Source organism: Dipodomys spectabilis, unplaced genomic scaffold (assembly GCF_019054845.1).
Source record: "Dipodomys spectabilis isolate Male_0828 unplaced genomic scaffold, ASM1905484v1 ptg000108l, whole genome shotgun sequence".
Lineage (NCBI taxonomy): Eukaryota > Metazoa > Chordata > Mammalia > Rodentia > Heteromyidae > Dipodomys > Dipodomys spectabilis.
Window position 1 is genome coordinate 11,346,531 of NW_024870785.1, and position 22,484 is coordinate 11,369,014.

Sequence of the window (22,484 nt, forward strand, 5' to 3'; positions counted from 1 at the left end):
CTTTTTGGCATCATCTCTACTACATTGTTTAAAATGAGCTAGAATAGGAGTCATTTATAATCTAAGCTACTGCACAAACACTAATAATGTCCTCATACACATTAGTTACATTTAATAAGCAACAAGATCATGAATAGGAATTCAGTTTAATATCTTCTAATACCTAATCTTTATAAATTCATATCACCATATATTATATAAAATGTGTCAAAGTACACATGGATCCACTCCTACTCATCTATCTTAATGTTGTTAATATCCTTCTATTATAAAGAGTGCTCTGTTCATGACAACCTTAAGCTAACCAACCATGACTTTATTAATTTAATAAACTGATGTCTGCTGGGCACTGGTAGAGGCTGGGATCTGAGGATCAGGGTTAAAAGCCAACCCGGGCAGGAAAGTCTGTGAGACTCTTATCTCTAATTGTCTACCAAAAAAGCCTAACGTGGAGCTGTAGCTCAAGCGGTAGGTAGAGTACTAGCCTTGAGCACAAAAGCTTAGAGACAGCACCAAGGCCCTGAATTCAAGTCCAGCACCAGTAAAAAAAAAATGTTTTACCAGAAGTTTTTCCATAGAGATGATGGGTCCTACATTTATTTTTTTTTTTTGGTCAGTTGTGGGGTCTGATCACAGGGCCTGGGCTCTGTCCCTCAGCTCTTCAGCTCAAGGCTAGCACTCTACCACTTGAGCTACAGCACCACTTCTGGCTTCTTTACGCTTTTGTGGTGCCGAAGAGTCGAACCCAGAGCCTCACGCATGCAAGGCAAGCACTCTACCGAGCCACCTTCCCGGCCCCAGGTCCTACATTTATGCCTCCTTTGATAATTACAAATTTGTGGAATAATATTTGGAAGATGAAGAACTGAGTCATAGAAATTAACAGCTAGTGGATTACCTGGTTTAAAATCACATACACCAAGTATAATTGCAAATTCTGTCTTTTGTACAACTACTTATCACTGATATATGTCATTAGCTCTATTAATAGAGGCAGGTACGTCTGAGGAGTGTGGTTGTGGTGGTAGAGTGCTTGTCTTGCCCTGGATTCAATCCCCAATAAAACAACACCAACACACACACACATTCTTTCTCTTTCCCTCGCTCTTACACACACACACACACACACACACACACACACACACACACACACACAGCAGGTGGTTATACAAATGACAGATCTACATTTTTAAATTTTGGCAAATGTCAGCAGAAATCTGATAAGGTGAACAGTTCTACAGACTCAATCAACTTCATGTAGCTTTCAAAAGAACTCAAGCAGGACTGAGGTCATAGCTCAAGTGGTAGAGGAACCTGCCTAGTAAGCTTAAGACTGTTAATTCAAACTCCAGTATTGCCAAAAGGAGAAAAAAGAAAACAGGATTATTAAGTCTCCAAAGATTTTAATACTGTTTGTATATTTTAATTTAAGATTTTCATTATAAACTTGTTTCCAAGGAAAATGACTGCATTTTTTTGGCTAGCCGTAGCATCCTAAACTTTGAACATCTAAAAAATAAATTCGTTTTTCTCTGAATAAAATCCACTGTTATTAGTAGCATCCTCTTAACTCCCTAAATTTTCCAAGTTTGAAGAAAATAAAAATAGCCATTGACTGCTCATGAATTTAATGAGTGCCTGGCTGGCACTGCCATTTTTCTATGGTATGTTATTGTAAAAAAAAGGTGTTAAATGACTACATTATCCCAATTTTAACCAACAAACACATAAGTCACATAAATATACATTGTGAGGTAAGGTGGTGGCCAGTCCAGGCAGGTCTCAAACTCATGATCCTCCTGCTTCCATTTCTTTAATGCTGGGAAGGCACTCACCCACAAGGCTTTAGTAGTTATTAAGCAAGCCATAGGTTTAACATTCTCAGGTTTAATATGGACTTCGGAGTTGGAGAAAATAGTTTTAAGAGAGTGATATTACCAAATGAAGGGCTGGAAGTGTGGCTCAAGTGATCAAGTGTCTGCCTAACAAACACAGGCCCTAGATTCAAACCCCAATATGCAGGGGAGTAATGGTATTAGTGGCCAAAATTTACATATTTCACAGGCTGCCACAACAAATTCTATATAAGCCCTCCTTTACTAGTAGTAACACTTTCTTCTAGACACACAGATGTTTAGAGAGCCCTAAAGATTCAGAATGTATAGATCCTATAAATATAAGAGTTTCTTGGGCTGGGAATACAGCTCAAGTGGTAGAGTGGTAGTCTTGAGCAAAAGAAGCTCAAGGACAATGCCCAGGCCCTAAATTCAAGCCCCAGGACCAGAAAAAAAAGTTTCTCGGGCTGGGAATGTGGCTTGCCTAGCATGCGTGAAGCCCTGGGTTCCATTCCTCAGTACCACATACACAGAAAAAACCAGAAGTGGTGCTGTGGCTCAAGTGGTAGAATTCTAGCCTTGAGCAAAAAGAAGCTCAGGGACAGTGCCCAGACCCTGAGTCCAAGCCCCAAGACAGGCAAAAACAAAACACCTCTCCATTTTCAAAGGGATTCCAATTTATAAAGTACTTATCAGGTATCTAAATACAAAACAAAACACCTCTCCATTTTCAAAGGGATTCCAATTTATAAAGTACTTATCAGATATCTAAATACTTCAATTGATTCTAATATTTTAAACCAAGCTGGTTTTAGCTGAACCATCTAGAGGGGAAAATCAGTAGGGGCCTCAGAAACTAAGCGCTTCCCCAAGGAAGCCTTCAGTGCAAATATCTAGTTTTACTAAATCTAACTATAAGTTCTAAAATTGTTGAGTCAGCCAGGTACCTGTGGCTCACACCTGTAATCTTAGCTATTTGGGAGGCTGAGAATCCCAGTTACAAGCCAGCCCTGGCAGGAAAATCTATGAACCTCTTTTTTTTTCTTTTATTGTGAAAATACCGTACAGAGGGGTTACAATTACAAGGGCAAGGTAATGAGTACATTTCTTATCAAGCAATGTTGCCTCCTCCTTTGTTTCCCTTTATCATCCCTTCCCATCTCTTCCCCCCACCCCACAACCAAAGCTGAAAACTTCGTTTTTCGACATAAGTCTTGTACATCTCAATCCACGAACCTCTTAACTCTGATTAACCACCAAGGCCAGACATGGAGCTATGGCTAAAGTGGTGGAGAACCAGCCTTGAATGAAAAAACTAAGGGAAAGCCTTGGCCCTGAATTTAATCCCCAGTACCAGCGCACACACACACACACACACACACACACAAATAATACTAAAATTATCATGTCATATTTAGGCAAATAACTATATAAAGGAACCGCTCATAAGCCTTCAGATAATTTTGAATTTTTTGCCAAAATATGTGTATCTAGGGAAAGACTTTCAGAAATTGAATATTTCTGAAATAAAATGGGAAATTTTGTTTTATATTACATCACAACACATATTTCATACCATTGATCCATTGATTTTCCAAAGGTTCATAAAAATTATACATGATTAGACAAAATACCTTCAAAAAAAAAAAACACAGCCGGGGCTGTCTACATTCACATTGCATTTACATTGTCTGTATTTAAACACAACTGTGTCCTACTAAGACAAGATGACTAATGAAAACAAGTTACTGTACAAAAGTGACCCATTTAGAGGAAGAAGACAATTATGAAATAGTATTAAGCATGAACGCAACAGGTATAAGAAATGATCCTTCTCAGTATGCTTTAACTTACACTATTCCTATCATTGTATGAATTTTATTTTGTGAAATCATCTTAAATACTTTAATTACAAAATCAATTTTTTTGAGGGGGCCAATCGTAGGGCTTGCACGCTGGGCCTGGGCACTGTCTCTGAGCTCTCACATTCCCAGCTCCACATGTCAATATTTTATTTTATTTATTTATTTGGGTCCGGTCATGGGGCCTGAACTCTGGGCCTGGGCACTGTCCCTCAGCTCTTCAGCTCAAGGCTAGCTCTCTACCAATTGAGCCACAGTGCCACTTCCGGCTTTTTTCTTTTTTGCTTATGTGGTGCTGAGGAATCGAACCCAGGGCCTCTGGCATGCAAGACATGTGCTCTACCACTGAGCCACCTTCCCAGCCCCCACATGTCAATATTTTAAAATAGCTTTTTGATTAGAAAAGAAAAAGTATGTCACACAACTTACTGCATCCTAGCAGTGAAATCCTCATCCACAAAGCACTAGTAGTTATTAAGCAAGTAATAGTCACTGAATGTGTTGTGGGGGGTAGGGGTTGTGTCGAGTGCTATGACAGGGTGAGGAATACAACAGAGAAGACAGATGAGTTTCCTGCCCTTGGAGAACAAATAATGCAGTGGAGGACACAGTCTAAAGAGAGGAAATGAAGGAAACACAAATTGTGTTAGATGTTTGGCCTTTCAATTTCTAGAGGATGCCAGACTCTTTCTAAACTTGGGACCTTTGTACCTAATACTCCCTTACCCTGGAACATTCCTTCCCTCACTCCTGACACTGCTGGCTCCTCAGGTCCTCTGTTCATTTGCTCAGAAGTCTTACCTAACCATCCTAAGCAAAAGGGGCTTCTCCCAGCCCTCATTCTCTCTTTTATGACTTGGCAGGTTTGGATCATATGCTTATCTCACTTATTACAGAAAAGCGAATATAATTAACAATAGCAATAGATCAGTATTTATTGAATATTTATTGAGAATCAAATACTATTCTAAGGACTTTATAGAGCTTACCTCATATGATCACTAAAACATGCTTTAAAACTGGGGCTACAGGCAGTATAGTAAATAATGGACAAGTAGGAAATTTGAGTTCAGCATTTGTTGTGAGACAGGTTACTCCTTGTCTCTATGCCTTAACCTTGTCTCTATGCCTTGTTCTCTCAACTCTTAAGAATGAATGAGACTCAAATCATACTCTTGAAGGACCCTTTCTAACTCTGAATCCAACCTTTCCAGCACAATGATTTTGAGAGGAATTTCAGAATAGCAAAAGCTATTTCATGTCTTGAGTTCTTCATAGTGGAATTTAATCGGTACCACTATGTAACTCAAGCACTTTTTTTTGTTCCATTGTTAACCACTCAGAGCATCTTGGTAGACAACCAAACTCTGCAAAGTAAGTTACAAAGCACAGGCTAGGGTTTGAACCAGGCTCCTGGACTACAGAGGCATGCCCAAGACATCAACACAGATCAACAAAATAATACTTTCTCAAAGGCAAATGTATGCTCCTTACCCCACTTCTCCTGAGTAGCTAGTATGTCACCACTGTAAGGATTCACACATCTGATAGTATTTATAAAGGAGTTATGACTGATAGACCTACAAGAAAAACTGGACTTTTACCATTCATTCAGTGAATGTCTTACGTTATACTTTTCATCTTTCCTGTGTTACAGTTTTAAGAGGGCAGTGGAATAAAACTATTATCTCAAAACTATTATCATAAGGAAAGTTTGGCAGTAAATCCTACTGGATGAAAAGAAAAAAATGTAGCCCAATAATCATGTACACAAAATCAGCCATGCTTTTTTTCGAATTATACATTTATTATGTTAAAATAACACACACTACATCTAGTTAGCCATAACTTTTATTAGTGAGATTTCAACAAAGAGTTGAAGAGTTGAAAGAGGTGAAGGTAGGTCTATCCATTTAGGATATTACTGTTGAGAATATTTATTTATTTATTTATAGAAAACAAATATACCACAAAAATCCAAATTCATTACACAGCAAAACTGACTTGTACCGACCTAGGATATACATAATGTTTCTGTTTTTATACTAAATTATAAGATGCTGAAACACTGATGAGTCAACAGAGGAAATTACTCCACACTAAAATACTTATTGGGCAGTCACTAAATGATAGGCACCAGTGCGTGCATGAAGAAACAGAGACATGGGCCAACATGATGGAGGCCCTGCCCTGGTAAAGCTTACACGCTTATTAAGAGAGGAAAGTATAGAAAAACAGGTAAAGCTGCCAGAATGTGACTATGAAGATGGCATGCACAACAAAGACAGGATAAAAGAGCTGTACTCGGATAGGATAGTTGAAGAAACTGTCTTTGAGGAGGTGTAAATTGGGTGGAAAGTCGAATGCAATTTAAAAAGCCATCCATGCAATTTGTATTCCAAGAGGAGACATCAAATGTGAAGGCTCAGAGTGGAAGCCAGTTCCAGTAGACATGTTTTGGCATTACATAGGAGTTTAAGGGTCCTGCACCATGTCTGCAACTTCCTCTCCAATTATAAAAAATAAAAACTGAGGGGCTGGGAAGGTGGCTCAGTGGTAGAGCGCTTGCCTTGCATGCCTGAGGCCCTGGGTTCGATTCCTCAGCACCACATAAGAAAAAAGCCGGAAGTGGCGCTGTTGCTCAAGTGGTAGAGCGCTAGTCTTGAGCTGAAGAGCTGAGGGACAGCGCCCAGGCCCAGAGTTCAGGCCCCACGACCAGACCCAAAAAAATAAAAAAATAAAAAATAAATAAAAACTGAAAACAAAATTCCTATGTCTGTCCCTCTGTACCCACCCACCAATCCAACCCACCCTCTCATTTACTGTTTTTTTTTTTCCATTTACTGTTATAGGCCATGTACATCTCTCTAGGCCATTTGTCTGCTAAGTACTAAAGTGTTTTTTTTTTGGGGGGGGGGAGGGGGGTTGGTGTTTTTTGTTTTTGCTAGTCCTTGGGCTTGAACTCAGGACCTGGGCACTGTCCATGAGTTTCGTTGGCTCAAGGCTAGCTGAGCCATAGCACCACTTCCAGCCTTTTCTGTTTATGTGGTACTGAGGAATTGAACCCAGGGTTTCATGCATGCTAAGCCATAGCACCACTTCCAACCTTTTCTGTTTATGTGGTACTGAGGAATCGAACCCAGGGTTTCATGCATGCTAAGCAAGCACTCTACCACTAAGCCATATTCCCAGCCCCAGTACTAAAGTTTCAATTTCAAATTAAGTTTGATCCTTAAAGCTTTAAGGCTAACAAATTTTTACAGTGTAACATTCCAGAAAGGAACCTTTTTTTTTTTTTTTTTTGGTCGGTTGTAGGGCCTGAACTCTGGGCCTGGGTGCTGTTCCTCAGCTCTTCAGCTCAAGGCTAGCACTGTACCACTTGAGCCACAGCACCACTTCTGGCTTTTTCTGCTTATGTGGTGCTGAGGAATGGAACCCAGGGCCTCATGCATGCACTCTACCACTGTGCCACCTTCCCAGCCTCCTGATAGGAACCATTAGAGCTAACCAAGATAAAAGTCTCAATCTCAATGCTGCTTAAAAAATATGCTACTTAAATATACATTTACTAACCCAACAGAATTGCTATTTCATATGGCTTCAGTCAAAAGAATGAGAATCTTATTTTTAAAATAATGAAAATTTGCCAGGCCAACCAGTGGCTCATGCCTATAATCCTAGCTACTCAGGAGGCTGAAATCTAAGGATCACAGTTTGAAGCCAGCCCCAGCAGGAAAGTCTGTGAGACTCTGATCTCCACTTAACCATCAGAAAACCAGAAGTGTAGCTGTGGCTCAAAGTAGTAGAGTGCTAGCATCAAGGTGAAGAGCTCAGGGACAATGTCCAGGCCCAGAATTCAAGCCCCATGACCAACCCCATGAAAGAAAGGAAGGAAGGAAGGAAGGGGAAGGAAGGAAGGAAGGAAGGAAGGAAGGAAGGAAGGAAGGAAGGAAGGAAGGAAGGAAGGAAGGTAGGAAGGAAGGAAAGAAGGAAGGAAGGAAAGAGAGAGAGAAAGAAAAGAGAGAAAATTTCATAGTGTAGATATAAGGACAGAGTGGCCTCAATCAACTAAGATTAGCTGATTATACAGGGGAACACCTGTCCCTAACCTCATCTGTACAGATGATCTTATCCCTAAGGGAAATTAGGCAACATTTACACAGCATTCTACAGCTTACAAAATTCTTTGGTAAATTATCCATCTTGAAGCTCAGCAACAGCACTCTGAAAAAGCTGGGCACAGATGGCTATTTACTGGATACTCAGGTGTCTGAGATCTAAAGATCACAGACTTTAGAAGCCAGCCCAGGCAGGAAAGTCTGACCCACTTATTTTCAATTAGCCAGAAAAAAGCCAGAAGTGGAGTTGTAGCTCAAATGACAATGAGCGATTAAGTGAAGGAACAGAGCCCAGAGCCTGAGTTCAAGCCCCAGTACTGGCACAGACAAAAAAAAAAAAAAACAGAAAACAGAAAAACACAAAACAAAAAAATACAAACAGGGGCTGGGAGGGTGGCTCAATGGTACAGCGCTTGCCGTGCATGCATGAGGCCCTAGGTTCGATTCCCCAGCACCACATAAGCAAAAAGAAAAAAGCCGGAAGTGGTGCTGTGGCTCAAGTGGTAGAGTGCTAGCCTTAAGCTGAAGAGCTGAGGGACAACGCCCAAGCCCGGAGTTCAGGCCCCACAACCAGACCCAAAATATAAAAAATAAAAATAAATAATAAAAAAATACAAACAAAAAATCCTTAGTCCTCAAAAGGAAAGAAAATAAGGAAACAATGAAAAGAGCAAAATAAATACTTTCTGTTTAAACTAATATATTTTTCTATATTTGTTCACAATGTAAAATGCTCAGCTCTCAGTATTTTAACTTTTTGATGATAAATCATATGTTAACTCATTCTCCCTCTAAACACATTAGGCTCTCAATTCTACCTTCCAATTATCTGGTTTTCCCATTCTTTAAGAAAATGACAGTGTTCATTCAGCCCACTAAGTCATTTCCTTCATACTGGCTGACAGGCAAAAATACAGACACGGTACCTCTCCATCAACCCCTTTATATCTGAATCGCAGAAGCTATACCAGGCCAGCAATTATTTGACAGCAACTGATGTGTCCAGACTCATCAACATAACTGGATGATAGTCCCACAGAAGCCAGCTTTTAACTTGAGATCACAGCCACTATAGAAAGCATGCAGCTGAATTAGCCCTTTTGTGTGGATCTCCTCAGCTTTTCCTAAATGATTGGCTTCTTGTTTAGAAAATGTCCAAACATAACAATAGCAGCTCACATTTGCATGCTTACTAAGTGCCAGCCATGGTCCTAAGCACATTACATATATCAATTTATTTAATGCTTAAAAGCACCCTAAGCCAAAGTACTATTACATCCCCTGCTGAAAAGATGAAAAACACCAAGCAAATAGAGGGTAAGGAGCTTTCTAAGATCCCAATACTCCAATAGTCTGTCTTCAGTTCTCCTCAAGACTACTTTCACAACTTCTTAGGACATTCCAATATAAATTCCTGCCAACCCTGAGGAAGTTGAGAGCTTATACTTGAACTTGCTTCAAATTCAGTCTTGGCTTTTTATTATCTGAATAAACCTGTGTAAGAAAATGAAATTTGCTGGGCGCTGGTGGCTCATGTCTATAATCCTAGCCACTCAGGAGATGAGATATGAAGACCATGGTTCAAAGCCAGCCCAAGCAGGGAAAGAGTATCTCAGAAAACATCAGACAGCATTGTATCTAAGCTACAGAGTGCTAGCCTTGAGCACAAACAGGCTCAGGGACAGTGCCAATGCCCTGAGTTCAATTCCCAGGACTGGCAAAAAAAAAGAAAAAGAAAAAAAGAAAAGAAACCATAATTCTCTCTGTGACATAGTTGCACGTAGAGGGCACAGCATTTACTTCCAAGCTAAAGGTGAGGATCAGATGAGCTTGATATAAACACCTGGAACCGTGTGAAGGACACAGTATACACAACACATAGCATTACTAGAACTACCACTATTCCACCGGGGAATTTAGCACAAGATTATTTTATTCAATCCAGCCAACTTTGAATCTTGCAACATCTGTCTTTTCTGTTGTGTCTGATTTACAGGATACCAATGAACTTTTCTTTTTTTTTTTGGTCCGGTCGTGGGGCCTGAACTCTGGGCCTGGGCTCTGTCCCTCAGCTCTTCAGCTCAAGGCTAGCACTCTACCACTTGAGCCACAGCGCCACTTCCGGCTTTTTTTTTCTTTTTCTGCTTATGTGGTGCTGAGGAATCGAACCCAGGGCCTCTGGCATGCAAGGCAAGCGCTCTACCACTGAGCCACCTTCCCAGCCCACCAATGAACTTTTCTTAAGTAAGCAATGCATATAATTTTCTTATCGCTTCTTTTCTCTTATCAGGTATTGTGAAAGGAATCATTTAAGGTTAACAGGATTGCTAATACTAAGGCCAATGCCAAACTATGTTACATAATCAAAGAGGGAGAGGAAGATTTCATTCCTCTCAGTTTTAATCAACCAGTCAATAAATAAATCATCTTGTCTGCGTTTTTGCTTATATAACAGGTTTTGCACTGATGGTTTCTGTTTGTTGTATGCCTGTACTGTAGCCTGAACTCAGGGCCTGCTGCTGTCCCTTAGCTTTTTTTTTCAAAGCTGACTCTCTACTATTCAAACCACAGTTCCACTTATGGCTTTCTGGTGATAATTGAAAATAAGACTCTCAAGAACTTTCCTGCTTCACACCACAATCCTCAGATCTGAGCATCAGGCTGCAGGAAGAGTTGGCTTGAGTTTAAAAGTAGTAAAGATTACACAACAGGCAAGTAATGGATCAAGTATATAAACACAGGTTTCAATCTAAAGCCTGCACTAATAATATTATTAAAGACTCCTAGTCAGGCACTGGTGGCTCATGCCTGTAATCCTAACTGCTCTGTAGGCTGACATCTGAGGATCATGGTTCAAAGTCAACTTGGGCAGGAAAGTCCATGAGAGTCTTACCTCTAATTATCACCAAAAAGCCATAAGCGAAATTGTGGCTCAAGAAGTAGAACTCTACTAGCCATTATCACGAAAACTCAGGGACAGCAAAGCTCATGGACAGCATACAGGCCCTGAGTTCAAGTCCCAGAACTGGCATAAGAAAAAAAAAAAAAGATTAACCAATGAATACCCTCCATGTAAACTAACGTACATTACTACTGAACATAGTACTAATAGCCTGCCTGTACAAATGTTTTACTTGATGGGCAGGGAAGGTAGCTCAGTGGCAGAGCGCTTGCCTTGCATGCATGAGGCCCTGGGTTCGATTCCTCAGCACCACATAAGAAAAAAGAAAAAAGCCGGAAGTGGTGCTGTGGCACAAGTGGTAGAGCGCTAGCCTTGAGCTGAAGAGCTGAGGGACAGCACCTAGGCCCAGAGTTCAGGACCCACAACTGGCAAAAAAAAAGAAAAAGAAAAAAAGAATATGGTCTTTGTTCCTAAACCTATTCATGCCTGTTTATATTTTAATAAACCAAAGAGATAATAGTTCACTTCTGTGAATACTAAACTCTTTGGAAAGTCTATCTCAGAGTGTGTATGTGTATGTGTCTGTGTCTCTGTGTTTGGTATGGCTTTATACATGCTAAACATGCACTCCACTACCGAGCTAAACTCAACCCTAAAAAATGTAATCTTAGCCTGGGGTAGGTGGCTCATACCTGTAATTCTAGCTATTCAGGAGGCTGAGATTTGAAGACTGCAGTTCGAAGCCAGGCTAGGCAGGAAAGTCTGTGAAACTCTTATCTCCAATTAGCCTCCAGAAAACTAGAAGTGAAGCTGTGGCTCAATGCGATAGAGCACTAGCCTTGAACAAAAAGACCTCAGGGGGCCCATCCCTGAGTTCAAGCCCCATAGCCAACAAAAACAAAACAAAACATAACTATGATTAATACAATTTCTCTCTCAAAACAAATTTCTGCTGAATTATGTACCCACAGAATTATAAAATTTCTGTGAAGTTTAAATTTATTTGGGTAGCTCATGTTTATAGACCTAGCTACTTAGAAAACAGAAATTAGAAGATTCAACATCAGCCTGAGCAAAAGTTAGTGAGACTCCATTTCAACCAGTGGCTGAGTGTGGTAGTGTGTGTCTGGCATCCCAAACTTAGGAGAAACACAATTACAGTATTATCTCAGCTGTACTGGGAAGCACAAATAGGAGGACTGCTGGCCAGGCTAACCTAGGAAAAAAGTAAGGCCCGGTATCAAAAATAACTAAAGCAGGGCTAATAACTAAAGCAGGGCAAGAGCATGATTCAAGCAGGAGAGCGCCTCCTTTGAAGTGCAAAGTCCTAAGTTCAATGTTGACCAAAAAAAAAAGAGGACAAGAGGCGGGATGAAGATGTTGCTCAAGTGATATTGCCTAGAATGCGCAAACTCCAGCATGAAGTTACAATTTACAGCAGTGTCTCTTTAATACCAATGAAAGGCTACATACTGATTCTGTACACTTAAAAAAAAAGTACAAGGAAGAATTAATATGTTGGAAAACAGTCCATATATCTGGATGACAAGTGGCAATATTTTTGGCACTTAAAGAGTCATTAGTATATCTAGAAAATCAATCATATATTAGTTCATTAGACACTAATGAAAAAAAATGGAAGTATTAGTATTTCTAAGTGTTTCTCACAACTTACACTTTTCAAACTGCCAATCATCATGATCAGTGATCAATAAATAAATTCAAGAGGTTGGGACTGTAATGAAAAGAGTGAAATGGAACAGAAATGCAGAGTTGTATTGCACACACGAGTATTGGAAGACTATTGAAAAAGTCATCAATATTTTTATACTAGTCTGCTAAACATATGTGAATTATTATAGATAATGATCCAAAAGAAAAATGAAAAAGAGCCATGAACTTAAAGGCTATTATTTTTAAATAATCACAATTTTAAATGCTAACATCTTTATCTGAAAATGTTAAGGAAGTTGAAATTTTACATTAGCAAAGTCACTGATTTGAAAATCTTGATGAAAAAACTTATTTTCTGAGTAATACTGATAACTCAGAAATATATATAAATACATATATATATATATATTATAGTGTTTAGTACTAGTTTTAACTGAAGGAGCTAATATACCATTTTAAAACTGCCACTTCAGGCCGGGTGCCAGTGACTCACGCATGTAATCCTAGCTGCTCAGGAGGCTGAGATCTGAGGATTGCTGTTCAAAGCCAGCCTAGGCAGGAAAGTCCATGAGACTTATCTCCAATAGACCACTCAGAAAACCAGAAGTGGCGCTGTGGCTCATGTGATAAACCACTAGCCTTGAACTGAAGAATCAAGGGACAGCATTCAGGCCGAGTTCAAGCTCCATGACCGACAAAAACACAAAAAAAAAAACAAAAAAAAAACCAACCTGCTACTTCAATGCTGCTTTTTAAACTGCTCTGACTTTAAAGCAACTCTTAACAACAATCCAAAACAAACAGTGACTGAGTTTATTTGCTTTTTTATTCTGAGATGAAATTTCTGACCTGGTGCTATTTTTCCAAAGTAACTGATGTAATCTAAAATCCAAATTTAACATGTACACAAGTAACCTGCTCAATAGCAATGTATTTGCTGATTCTTCCTATGTCTATATCACTGTAACCTAACATTAAGAGCTAAACACTTAAAACTAATTGAAACCACTAAATTAAATATGATTTTCTCAATGAGGGAGAGGTGGAGGAAAGGTAAGCAGATACAATCATTATGTACATTACATCAAAATTGAACTATGTTGGCAGGAAAGTCTGTGACTCTTATCTCCAATTAATCACAGAAAAAGCCAGAAGTGGTGCTGTAGCTCCAGTAGTAGAGTGCTAAAGGAGCAAAAAGGAGCTTAGGGGACAGTGCCCAGACGCAGAGTTCAAAGCCCAGAGCCAGAGTTCAAAGTCCAGAAACCCAGGACCAACAACAACAACAAAAACTGAACTATGTAACACAAGGGTTGGGATGGGGATGGGATGGAGAGGATGGAGTAAAACTATTGAAGAGATGACATTGATCAAAATGCACTGTACTAGCTGGGTGCTGGTGCTCACACCTGTAATCCTAGCTACTGAGGAGGCCTAGATCTGAGGCTCACAGTTCAAAACCAGCACAAGCAGTAAAGTCCATGAGACTCTTATCTCCAATAAGCCAACAGAAAACCGGGAGTGGCACTATGGATCAAGTGGTAGAGCACTAGCCTTGAGCACTAAGCCAAGTTCAAGCCCCACTACTTAAAAAAAAAAAGCATTGTATTAATAACCTGATTTATGGAATTGTAACTTCTTTGTACAACTACTTAATAAAATTTTTAAAAATATGGTTTTCTCCAATTTTTTCTAATGCATTTTTATTGGATACTATGACCAAAGATATATATTTTAGGAAATGACTCAAATGATAGAGCCCCATCCTTGACTGAAAAAGCTAAGACGCAGTGCCCAGGCCCTGAGTGCAAGCCCCAGTACTGGCACAAAAAGGAAAAAGGAGAGGAAGGGAGGGGAGAGGAGGAAGAGGAGGGAAGAGGGAAGGAAAAGGAAAAGAACAGACGATTTGCCTATTAACACTAAGGATTTTGGTAGCCCAGCTGTCCATATAGTTAAGGCATGTGGAGTTTGCTTAAGCACAAAAGTTAGCTAACAAGGGCTGGGAATGTGACTTAGTGGTAGACTGCCTAGCATGCATGAAGCCCTGGGTTCGATTCCTCAGTACCACATCAACAGAAAAAGCCAGAAGTATCGCTGTGGCTCAAGTGGTAGAGTGCTAGCCGTGAGCACAGGGAGGCTCAAAGAAAGTGCCTAGACCCTGACTTCAAGCTCCAGGACTGACAATAAATAAGTAAATAAATAAATAAAGTTAGCTAACAAAAGTAGTAATGATGATTGTCTCCTCACACAATGTTTTCTCGATCAAGTTCTAACTCTCAAGTTTAAAAAGTTTGTCAACTTCTCTGAAGTTCAACTGACTTTGCCTAAAAATGAATACCTGCAACTGGAATATAATACCAAACATTTGGTAACATGCTCATCTTGACAACTTCATTTTGACACACACCCAATTCTCTCTCAAACTAGTGCTTCACCAGCCCTTCTGACCAAGACGGTCCTCCCACCTCCGGCCTAGCTCTCTTCCATATGTCCTCTTTTCTCTAACCAGCTGGAATCTGTCACCCAAACAGATAATCATATGTTACAGAAATCGTTGATCTTGATGGCAGAATTAAGGGTCACAACTTGGAAGAGGCGGCACAGGCACGCGCGGGCGCGCACACACACAACAAAATACAACACAACAAAGCCCTCCTTTAACTTGTTTACCTCGGTCTGGCTTCATTTTCACATCCAATTTCTACCCCAAGTGCTGTGAAATCCAGGTGTGGGTTTTTTTCAACAGGCTCACCGCTGATTCAACGGCTTCTGATTCCTTTCCAAAATGCTATTTAAAAAAAAAAAATCGAAATCAAATAAATCTGATCCCGCTCTAACATACCCCCCTCTCCCCCAGGGCCCGGATCTCGCAAGAAAACTGTGAAGTTAGGCTTCTTTCCTGGAACAAACTGCGGTGACAGGCCTGCACAAAGTAAAACGCTGTACTGTCACTCCCTCCCCGCCCCCCCCCCTCCATTTCCTCTAGATCGAGCACCCCCATCTGCCCCGCCCCTCTTGCTCTCCAGGCCAAGGTGTCCCTCTCTGACACAGTGTCTGGGAACCAAAACAGCAAGATCTATTTATAACCTAGAGGTACCAGCAAGACAAGGAAGAATCAAACAACACAAACGAATCCCTCTTTGATTTAAAAAAAAAAAAATGTTTAAATAATGGGGAGGGGGGAGGGAATCTGCCTCAGGGTATATAGTGGGCAGCTCCGTCAGGGCCACCTCCGATCAGAAGTCTTCTACCTGGTATCTGTGCGCAGATACCAACGCCAACCCCCTCGTTGCCCTCCTTCCCTCAGAAAAGCGCTTCTTCCCTTCCACTCCACCCACCCGGGCCCGGCCAGGCCTCACCTGGGTAATCACCCCTCTGGCTATACAGCCTGCCTGCCGGCTGCCACCCCGGCCAAGCTGACACAACCGATCCGGGAGGAGTGGGGGGGGGGGGAGGAGTAGAGGGGAGGGAGGGGGGGGGGAGGAAGAAGACACCCGACTCCCCCAGCTCCTCGCGCCCCGCCCCGCCCCCGCCGCAAACGAACTCTAGCCGGGCTGTCCTGGGTCGCCCCCCAACACACACACACACACACACACACACATACACCCCAAGTCCTACGTGGCCGGGCCTGAGGGTGCTCTACGAGGAAAAAGTATTTTCCAGACGGAGGATGGGGGGGGGGGGGGAGAGCAGACACTTTCTTTGACGAACTCCCCCCTACACACACACACACACACCCCGATTTCCTCCAGTCTCACCGCTCCGAGCTGACCTTCTCCCAGCCAGCCCCCGAGTGATTCCCAGGGCGTTCGGGCTGAGGGGGGGGGGGTGTGGGGTGGAGATGGGGGTCCGGCCCTGTTCCTTCTAGCCTCTCCTTCACCCCAGCCGACTCTCTCGTTAGTCTGTCCGTCCGTCCGTCCTTCTCCTCAGGGAACTTACCGCTCCGTCGTCACCCAGCCCCTCACCTCACACTTCCACCTCACCAGACCCCCGGCCGGAAAGAGGGGACCGTGGCGTGCAGAGACCACCACCCCCCCCCCCCGCGCGCCCCACCGGGGTCGGGAGAGGGGGACCCCGGCGCCCCTGAGACCGTCCACCCCTCACCTCAGCCCGCCGGCCAGGCTGCGCGCCCCGCGCTCGGCCCCGCGCCCCGCGTCGCCCGGCCCCGCGGCGCCCCCCCCCGGGCCTCGCCCGCCCGGCGCCCCGCGTCGCCCCCGCGTCGCGGCCAGCTCCGCGCTCACTCGCCCGCCCGCCCAGCTCGCTCTCTCTGTTCTCGCTCGCTCCCTCACTCGCCCGGTTCTTTTCTTTTTCTTTTTTTTTTTTTTTTCCTCCCTTTCGCTGTTTGCCCTGTCAAAACACTACCCGGGTCACGTGTCCCAACAACAGCCAACCCACCTCTCGTCACTTCCTTCCCGGCAGCCACCGCGGCGCGGGCGCCCCGTTGTCACGGCAACGACGCCGCGCACGCGCACTCCTTCCCCCTCGCCTCCCCCCCCCCCCCTCCACCCAGCGCCCCAGGAAGGGATGGGTCTGTAGCTTCGCTACTGCCGCTGCTGCTGGGGGGGGTTGGGGGGGAGGGATGGTTCTGGGTGCAAATGCACATCCCGACGGCCGGGATGGCCAATCACTGGAGAGGGTGGAAGCGCTCATCCCTCTCTATCTCCCAGGCCCAAGAGATGATGGAGTGGGTGGGTGGGTGGGGAGGGTCTCTAAGGACCCCATTCACCTGCTGCCAACTAATAAGGCGCGCATCTGCCCCAAGGAATTGGAACTGTGATATTAGGACGCAGGGGAAGTCATCCGAGGGCCTACCCCAGATGGAAAGGATTATAGTCTCTGCGCTCCCTTCCCTCCTTCCTTTCCTCCTCCTCCTCCTCATTCTTCTTCCTCCTCCTCCTCCTCTTCCTCCTCCACCACCACCACCAGCCCCACCTCCACCTCCTGCACTCCGGATGCGGGCGCGGGGCAGTGATTGAGCACCAGGTGTGTGCCATGCATGGTGCAAACTCGGTTCTGTGGGGTCACGCATCATCACTAGGACTCAGGACTTCGGGGACTCAGGCTTCGGAAGCACTGGCGGTGCTAAAAATAGCTCCTCACTTCTAAAACACTGACTCATGAGCAAGAGGACACTCCTGACACTGTGTTATTGTTGGGGAGCTGTAATTTTGTTGTTGTGCTATAACAATGTGCCATGATGACATTTCGGGTGTTGTGATGTTGTGTCATCACTTAAACACAAACAGATGTCAAGAATCTGCTGTACCTAAAAAAAGCAACCCTAACTAGGGCTGCAGCTATTAGCTACTTAGTTTATAGACAAAGAACTCCGGGAGGGTGTGAACCCCAAAAGGAAACAAGTACGAATGTTCAAGGTTATGGTTTCATGAGAAAAGAAAGAATTTTGCATACAAGAATCACAACAGGAAAGAGCTAGCCCAGGCCTAAAAGTAATTTTTGAACCGAATTCTTTGTATTCTTCCGTTTCTAAAGTTGTATCAGAAAAGTTTTTGTAAAGCATTGTTGGCAATTGCTGGGAGGGTTTTTTTTTTTTTTGGTTTTGTTTTTCTTTTTAAATCCGCTTACATTAGTTTTACAGAGGGAGATTTCATTATTACATTTCAACACTTGTTTATATCTTCCAGTCAATGTCCCCCATTTTTTTGCTGTAGATTAAATACTTTTATTGTGAAAAAATCATTTTTAGATGTTTAGTTATGTATAGTAAAATAACATGCATACATGTGCTTAATAATTTTAACTTCAAAACCTTATCAAATCAGAACAGGAAGAATAACAAGAAATGTGCTACCATGGAATTAATGAAACTTATGACCAAAAAAACCTCCTTTGATTGGTACAATGGCTAAAATGTTAATTTCCAATAGATATGATATTGATATGATGGGCAACTGAGTTAAATCGTTTTTTCAAAAGTTTCATTTGTTCTGCAATTGCTTCTCTGTTAACCTTGGTAATGGGAGACAGAAAGAACTGTTATAGATAATCCAAAATCCTAAATTTAGCACACCAGCTGGGGTCAGATAACAGCTATTGTAAAAGAACAGCAGCAAGTTTTGTGATTTGTCTCCTCACTCTCTGCCCAGTCTGCAAGATGTATAAAGAGATGGGCACCAGTGGCTCATACCTATAATCCTAGATATTTAGGAAGCTGAGATCTGAGGATCACAGCTATAAGTCAGCCTAGGCAGCAAAGTCCCTGGAACTCTTATCTCTAGTTAACCAGCAAAGAGCCAGAAGGTGTGGCTCAAGTGGTAGAGCACCATCTTTTAGTGAAAGGCCAAAGCAAGACCACCTTTGAGGCCCTGAGTTCAAGCCACAGTAGTAATACACACACACACACACACACACAAATTCTGAAACCAGGTGCTGGTGGCACATGCCTGTAATCCTAGCTACTCAGGAGGCTACGATCTGAGGATATCGGTTCAAAGCCAGCCAGGGCAGGAAGGTCCATGAGACTCTTATCTCCAATTAACCACCAGAAAACCAAAAGTGGCACTGTGGCTCAAAGTGGTAGAGTGCTCACCTTGAGCTGAAGAGCTGAGGGACAGCGCCCAGGCCCAGAGTTCAAGCCCCACAACTGACAAAAAAAAAGAATTGTGAACTTTTCAAATGGAGAAACTAAAACTTAAAATCTGAGGCCAACGGGCTGGTAATCCTAGTTCCTCAGGAGGCTGAAGATTATGGTTCAAAGCTAACATGGGCATGAAAGTCTGTCAAACTCTTATTTCCATTTAACCAACAGAAAAAAAAAAACAGAAATGGTGCTGTACATTAAAGTGGTAGAGCATTAGCCTTGAGCAAGGTGCTTAGGCAGTACCCAGACTGAGTTCAGGCCCCACAACTGGGAAAACAAAACCAAACCCTGAGAAATTATTGTATATATGGAATTAAAGTTGATTTATATGAGCTTAAACTCAATACTGTGGAACTTAAGTTCTAAATAGATTGTCTCTGGCTGATTGGTTATATGTAAATGCCACAGAGCAAATGGTCAGACACAGAGATAATAATAGTAGCTAAATTTTCTCACTTAAGTAGTAAGCACGTGTAACCCTCACAACATCCTTGGAAGGTATTATTAGCCCAACTTTACAACCAAATAAACAGGAAAAGGGAAGATAATTTGCCCAAGGTCAAAGACTTAGGCAACAAACTGAGCCAGGATTCACACCCAAGGGTTGTGACTCAGGAGCAGTAAGGTCTTAGCCATTGTCAGTTATCAGTAGATTGTAATGTGGTTTTTCACCAAACTCTGCACCTTCCTGACACCAGGCTTCTGCCATTTTCCCTCAGCCCATCAAGGAAGGATTCAGTGTTTCCTACTGATACTTGAAACACAACACAAAATGGTGAAAGCCTTGAGAACCTTGGTACAGATATTTTTCTTGAGAGTGACAATAGGGATCAGGGTGACTGGAATGTACTGGAGACGTATGGGTGGAAATGGAACACTGAAATCCTACCCTAGTCAGTATAACTAAGGTAAACTAAGAAAAGAAATTATGGGGGCTGGGAAGGTGGCTCAGTGGTAGAGAGCTTGCCTTGTATGCATGAGGCCCTGGGTTCGATTCCTCAGCACCACATATGCAGAAAAAGCCAGAAGTGGTGCCATGGCTCAAGTGGCAGAGCACTAGCCTTGAGCTGAAGAGCTGAGGGACAGCGTCCAGGCCCAGAGTTCAGGCCCCATGACCGACAAAAAAAAAAAGAAAAGAAAAGAAATTATGTCTCCAACAGTGGCTCATGCCTATAATCCTAGCTACTCAGGAGCCTGAGATCTGAGGATCACAGTTCAAAGCCAGCCTGGGCAAGAAAGACTGTAAGACTCTTATCTCTACTAAACTACCAAAAAAGCCAAAGTGGAAGACAATACCCAAGGCCTGAGTTCAATACCCAAGATCAACACTAAAAAAAAAAAGGTTTATAACAATGTACAAATGCTTTTCACAACTCCTTTCCACAAATAGGAAAACTCATCATTGAGACCAGATTCTTCACAGGTAGCACATAAAGAAAGCACTAGAGAGAAATCTAAATTATACTTGTTGGTGAATCCAATTTCTGCTGCTTCTATCAGAACCCCAAAGTTCAATTCAGCATGAACATAATTGCAGGCGTGATTCCTTTCTCTGCCAGCTGTGTAAGTGTACATAATTTCATACTGTCATGCTTCAGAAAGAAAAAGAATCAGAAGCTGCTTCCCTATTTAAAATTGTACAGGCAAAATTCTCTACCTGAAACTCAACACACTTGATCTTTTCTTTCTAAAATGGCGTTGCTGTCTAACAAAAGTCTGATTCAATTCAGCATTCACTAAACTTGATATACCAAACACTTTCTGGGGTGAGAGCGAGAGAGAGCGAGAAAGAGAGCAAGAGAGAGACTAAGGCTGAAAATACTTTTCCTTATTCTGAGAGAGAGAAGAGAGAGAGACAGACAGACAGACAGACAGACTGAAAACACTTCCTCATTCTGAGTACAAGATAAACTTAAGACTAATGGCATGGATGGCCCAAGATATCGGATTGGAAATAAAAGAGATGAGCAATTCATTAAAGTAGAATAAAGAAAAATGGAGTTGATCGAATCTGCGGCGGGGTGAAATTGAAATGTCAGAGAACTGACACTGATGTTTTCTGTAGTGACCCTGCCAGTAACTAAAGAATGAAGCAAAAACAAACACATACATAAATAAAAATAAAAAATCCAATGCTACACTTCTTAGACTAACGAACATTAATGATTTTCCCCATGGAAATAGGATGGCCTAAGGGACTAGAGAGCTGGGGGGGAAATGTCTCAGATGCTTTAGCTATTATTTTTCTTGAGCATCAAGGGACAGCAAATGCTGTTAGTTATATCCTAGCATTCAAATGCGTAGAGGCTTTCTTGCCAAGATACTCAAATCCCTAAACACGAAACTTCTTAATTGCTCTCTGAGACTTAATCTAGTTGTTTATAGAGCTGCTACAAAAAGTCTCTCTAGTTGCCTTCAATTAAATAGGTTGCAGTTGAAAAGACTTGCATCTTACTGCCTGCTGGTAGCTCATGTCTGTAATCCAAGGTACTCAAGAAACTGAGATCTGAGAATTATAGTTCCAAGCCAGCCCAGGCAAGAAAGTCCATGAGACTCTTTTCTCCAAATAACCACCTAAAAAGTAAGACATGGAGCTGTGGCTCAAGTGATATCACTCTAAGCGTTAAGGAAAAAAGGTCAAAGATAATATCCAGGCCCTGAGTTCAAGATCCAAGACAGGCACACACAAACACACACAGACACAGACAGACAGACAGAAAGACACACACACACACACACACACACACACACACACACACACACACACACACGGTCTGTAACTCTCTAAGATTAAAGATTTGAGAGAGAATACAATTGAGGCTACCAAAGCTTTTCCTTTTCTTTTTGTTATGGTACCAGTCCTGGGGTTGGAACTCAGGACTTGGGTACTGTTTCCGAGCTAGTGCTCTACCTCTTGAGCTACTCCTATACTTCCAACTTTTGGGGGGTACTTAATTGGAGATGAGACTCTTAGACTTTCCTGCTTAGGCTGGCTTTGAACCGTGGTCCTCAGATCTCAGCCTCCTGAGTAGCTAGGATTATAGTGTGAGCTACTGGCAGCCTCATAAACCTTTTTTTTTTTTTTTTTTTTTTACTCAGTCGTGGGGCCTGAACTCTGGGCTTGGGTGCTGTCCCTCAGCTCTTCAGCTCAAGGCTAGCACCCTACCACTTGAGCCTCAGCGCCACTTCCGGTTTTCTGGTAGCTTATTGGAGATAAGAGTCTCATGGACTTTCGTGCCAGGGCTAGTTTTAAACCATGATCCTTAAATCTCAGGCTCTAGAGTAGCTAGGATTACAGGTGTGAGCCACCAGTGTCCAGCTACATTTCTTTCCTTTGGGTTTTCGTTCCTCCTGTTTCTTCTCTTACAAAGCCTAACTAATCATGGAGAAGTCTTGGTCCATCTTCCAGACATGCCATCTTCTATGCCTTGTCTTTGGGCCAAGTTATTTCTCCTCCATCTTTCCTCCACAGCCTGTAAGACATTCCTGAACGCG

At 42.5% G+C, this 22,484-nt stretch overlaps 1 protein-coding gene across 3 annotated transcripts in view; it reads right to left on the reverse strand.

Moving 5' to 3' along the window:
* The window catches only part of Fam214a (family with sequence similarity 214 member A), a 72,422-nt gene that overhangs the window by 45,420 nt on the left and 4,518 nt on the right, over positions 1-22,484 (reverse strand). The window contains exons 1-2 of one of the 3 annotated variants that reach the window (XM_042687452.1): positions 16,493-16,542; positions 15,059-15,176 (exon numbers count right to left, since the gene is read on the reverse strand). In XM_042687452.1, the coding sequence (XP_042543386.1) occupies positions 15,059-15,074 (16 nt within the window). In that variant the 5' untranslated portion in view covers positions 15,075-15,176; positions 16,493-16,542. Of the gene's footprint in view, positions 1-15,058; positions 15,177-15,747; positions 15,768-16,492; positions 16,543-22,484 lie in introns of those variants that run through there. The other 2 variants (XM_042687453.1, XM_042687450.1) reach the window with 2 other exon arrangements.